The 4,042-nt window shown below is 42.5% G+C and overlaps 1 protein-coding gene across 1 annotated transcript in view; it reads right to left on the bottom strand.

Moving 5' to 3' along the window:
* The window catches only part of gba3 (glucosidase, beta, acid 3), a 6,583-nt gene extending 3,014 nt beyond the window's left edge, over nt 1–3,569 (bottom strand). Inside the window, exons 1-3 of the mRNA XM_020611461.1 lie at nt 3,076–3,569; nt 745–969; nt 24–626 (exon numbers count right to left, since the gene is read on the bottom strand). Of these exons, the coding sequence (XP_020467117.1) occupies nt 24–626; nt 745–969; nt 3,076–3,130 (883 nt within the window). The 5' untranslated portion in view covers nt 3,131–3,569. The remainder of the gene's footprint in view (nt 1–23; nt 627–744; nt 970–3,075) is intronic.
* Nucleotides 3,570–4,042: the final 473 nt, after the last annotated feature.

Below are 4,042 nucleotides of genomic sequence, written 5' to 3'. Positions count from 1 at the left end.
AAAGAAGCCAGCCGTGCAAAAAAGGGCAGGTTCATCCTTGGAGAAACTGGGCAGTCTTGAGCTGCCACTGTATCCCAGCTTCTGACTCTGAGAGTCGATGGCAGATCTCATTATTTGTGGATAATCTCCAGTAACAAACACAGGCCAGGCAAACCATCCTAATGTAAAGGCAAGATCACGTTCAGTAGCAGCAACATCCTCATTGCAGCCTGGGCGTAACGGTTCAAACCAGTCACTGTTGATGGCCAGAGACACTGCACCCCTCTGCTCTGCCCTATAGAGGGAGTCGTAGCTATGCCAGGCCTTGGCATGGGCACGGAGCATGTTATGGCCCACCAGGTAGGCAGCAGTCCCTGGTTCTTTCAACCCTGGGGCATGGATACCGTCTTCGTAACCACATTTGGCACACACCTGTGGCTCGTTGATAGTGATCCAAAGTTTGACGCGGTCACCAAAGGTTTGGAAACAAAACTGGGCATAACTGTCAAACAGACTCACTATACTCTCTGATTTCCAGCCGCCCTGGTCTTGAAGAGCTTGAGGCAGGTCCCAGTGGTAAAGTGTGACCATAGGTGACACATTGCAGGCCAGCAAATCATTAATCACTTTGTTGTAGTACGCTACACCTGTTTGAGCAATAGATAAGGCCTTTGTTTAGTAAAAAAGGTGAAACAGCACTAAAACCATTAATTAAACTTAATCTGTTATTTTGGATTTAAATCCAGCATGGGTCTGACAGTGTACCTTTTTGATTGACATGCTGTGTGGTCCCATCAGGCAGGAGGCGGGCCCAGGAGACAGACAGGCGATAGTGTGTCAGTCCAAGCTGCTGGATACACTCCAGGTCTTTTTCCCACAGTTGGTAGCTGTTACAGGCCACATTTCCATTCTGCTCCTCAAACACTCTGCCTTTCTGCTGAACAAACGTGTCCCAGATACTTGGTCCCTTGCCGTCTGCCTGCCAGCCACCTCAACGAGCACATAAACGTTTCATTTCATAAAAGTAGGGACAATGTTGGCATAAAGAAAAACCTCTCTAATGTTTCTATTGGGACTTTAACTGGGGTCAGCGTAACGGTGTCTTTGGGGTATCACTGGTAGAATTTGTTTTCATTTGGTTGTTTTTCTCTCTCTTTCATAAACACAACTATTTGTAAATGTCTGTGTGTTGTCAGACCTGTGAGCTAGTTCATAGTCCATGGTCCATAGATTATATAACAATCTGTGAGATGGTCCAACTAACAACACTACAACAAGGTCAAGATTAGGTTTTGGCTTATATCTTGTGCAGTCTAATGCAAATTTCCACAATATATACAACATTTATGTGTGGTTAAAAATGATTATTTTTAAAAACAGTTTGATGTGCAACTATGCAAGACTCGAATAACAGCAATCCAATGGTTTCTCATCACAAACTAGGGCAGAGTTACAGTGCCTTGCGAAAGTATTCGGCCCCCTTGAACTTTGCGACCTTTTGCCACATTTCAGGCTTCAAACATAAAGATATAAAACTGTAATTTTTTGTGAAGAATCAACAACAAGTGGGACACAATCATGAAGTGGAACGAAATTTATTGGATATTTCAAACTTTTTTAACAAATAAAAAACTGAAAAATTGGCCGTGCAAAATTATTCAGCCCCCTTAAGTTAATACTTTGTAGCGCCACCTTTTGCTCCGATTACAGCTGTAAGTCGCTTGGGGTATGTCTCTATCAGTTTTGCACATCAAGAGACTTAAATTTTGCCCATTCCTCCTTGCAAAACAGCTCAAGCTCAGTGAGGTTGGATGGAGAGCATTTGTGAACAGCAGTTTTCAGTTCTGTCCACAGATTCTCGATTGGATTCAGGTCTAGACTTTGACTTGGCCATTCTAACACCTGGATATGTTTATTTGTGAACCATTCCAATGTAGATTTTGCTTTATGTTTTGGATCATTGTCTTGTTGGAAGACAAATCTCCATCCCAGTCTCAGGTCTTTTGCAGACTCCATCAGGTTGCCTTCCAGAATGGTCCTGTATTTGGCTCCATCCATCTTCCCATCAATTTTAACCACCTTCCCTGTCCCTGCTGAAGAAAAGCAGGCCCAAACCATGATGCTGCCACCACCATGTTTGACAGTGGGGATGGTGTGTTCAGGGCGATGAGCTGTGTTGCTTTTGAACACACCATCCCCATTGTCAAACATGGTGGTGGCAGCATCGTGGTTTGGGCCTGCTTTTCTTCAGCAGGGACAGGGAAGATGGTTATAATTGATGGGAAGATGGATGGAGCCAAATACAGGACCATTCTGGAAGGAAACCTGATGGAGTCTGCAAAAGACCTGAGACTGGGGCGGAGATTTGTCTTCCAACAAGACAATGATTCAAAACATAAAGCAAAATCTACAATGGAATGGTTCAAAACTAAACATATCCAGGTGTTAGAATGGCCAAGTCAAAGTCCAGACCTGAATCCAATTGAGAATCTGTGGAAAGAACTGAAAACTGCTGTTCACAAATGCTCTCCATCCAACCTCACTGAGCTTGAGCTGTTTTGCAAGGAGGAATGGGCAAAAATTTCCGTCTCTCGATGTGCAAAACTGATAGAGACATACCCCAAGCGACTTACAGCTGTAATCGCAGCAAAAGGTGGCGCTACAAAGTATTAACTTAAGGGGGCTGAATAATTTTGCACGCCCAATTTTTCAGTTTTTTATTTGTTAAAAAAGTTTGAAATATCCAATAAATTTCGTTCCACTTCATGATTGTGTCCCACTTGTTGTTGATCCTTCACAAGAAATTACAGTTTTATATCTTTATGTTTGAAGCCTGAAATGTGGCAAAAGGTCGCAAAGTTCAAGGGGGCCGAATACTTTCGCAAGGCACTGTACTTTTTAAAGCATACTTAACGTCGTTACAGTGATCACAGAAGGTTTGCATCGTTCAATTGTGGTCAAGTCGATTAAAACAGACTTGTTGTGAACGACATTAATGTTTTTAACTCAAGTCTTGGAGCTATTCGTTACATTAAACTTGGTAATTCTGTATTCCGGCCCCAATCAACACTTGGCACATCTGTTCTGTTTACATACCTTCTATTTGATACGCTGAAGTTGCCGCTCCCCAAGCAAAGTCCCGTGGGAACATGTTTCTAATCGCTGCTTAAGCTGAAATCTCACCGCCTCAGTGTCTCTTTACTGTATCAAATTTACTTTCAGAAACGACCAGGAAGACTCCTTAATGTAGCGTTTGGGATACGACAACACGGTTGTAATCTCAAACTTTCACTGGTTGCTATTACTGTGTCATTGTTTGTCCTTGACTGTACCCTAAACAAACCATGCTAATGTGTTCCTACTCTCAATTTAAATTTTGTTTTTCCACTTGCAGTATACTTTACAAGTCAGTTTAATCCCACAGACGCGTTTGCAAGATATGCTCCCTTTTGTGAAATTTGGTTAATTGATCATCAGAGGCACAACGTTACCCGCTAAATGGCTGTTAAATTGAAATTAATAAATGCGATTGTTATCGGGTCTATCAGTCGGTCTGACTTTAGGTTGAAAGTTGTGTATCGAATTGCGATCGACGCGTATTACAAGAAGCACTTGAAGGCACCACGTGAGGCTACAGCCGTGCGTGATGACGTGGAGACGTTTGATTTACACTGCGGCGGCTAACTTTTACTGTCAGAGTTTTTGGTGTTAGTTTTCCTATCCATATATTAGTATGTCAAGTAAATAATAGGAAATGGCTTATCATAAATAAGTACAAGAATTGTTAAAGTTCAAAATAAATACAAATTAAATTATAATTATATAAATTATATGATTGGACCCCATCTTAAACAGGTCACTGGAGCTGTGTGAAGTCCCCTCCTGCGTCAAACGCTCCACCATCATTCTAGTCCCCAAGAAACCCTCCATCAGTGGGCTGAACGACTACAGACCTGTCGCAGTGCGGCAGCAATGTATCAGCAGTAAAGTCCTACAAGTTCCTGGGCTCCACTATCTCCCAGGACCTGAAGTGGACATCCAACATCAGGACCATCACCAAGAA

This window comes from Monopterus albus, unplaced genomic scaffold (genome assembly GCF_001952655.1).
Source record: "Monopterus albus unplaced genomic scaffold, M_albus_1.0 scaffold113.1, whole genome shotgun sequence".
In the NCBI taxonomy this organism is placed as follows: domain Eukaryota; kingdom Metazoa; phylum Chordata; class Actinopteri; order Synbranchiformes; family Synbranchidae; genus Monopterus; species Monopterus albus.
Note: the sequence above shows the minus strand (reverse complement) of the source record. Positions and strands in the feature narration are given on the sequence as shown.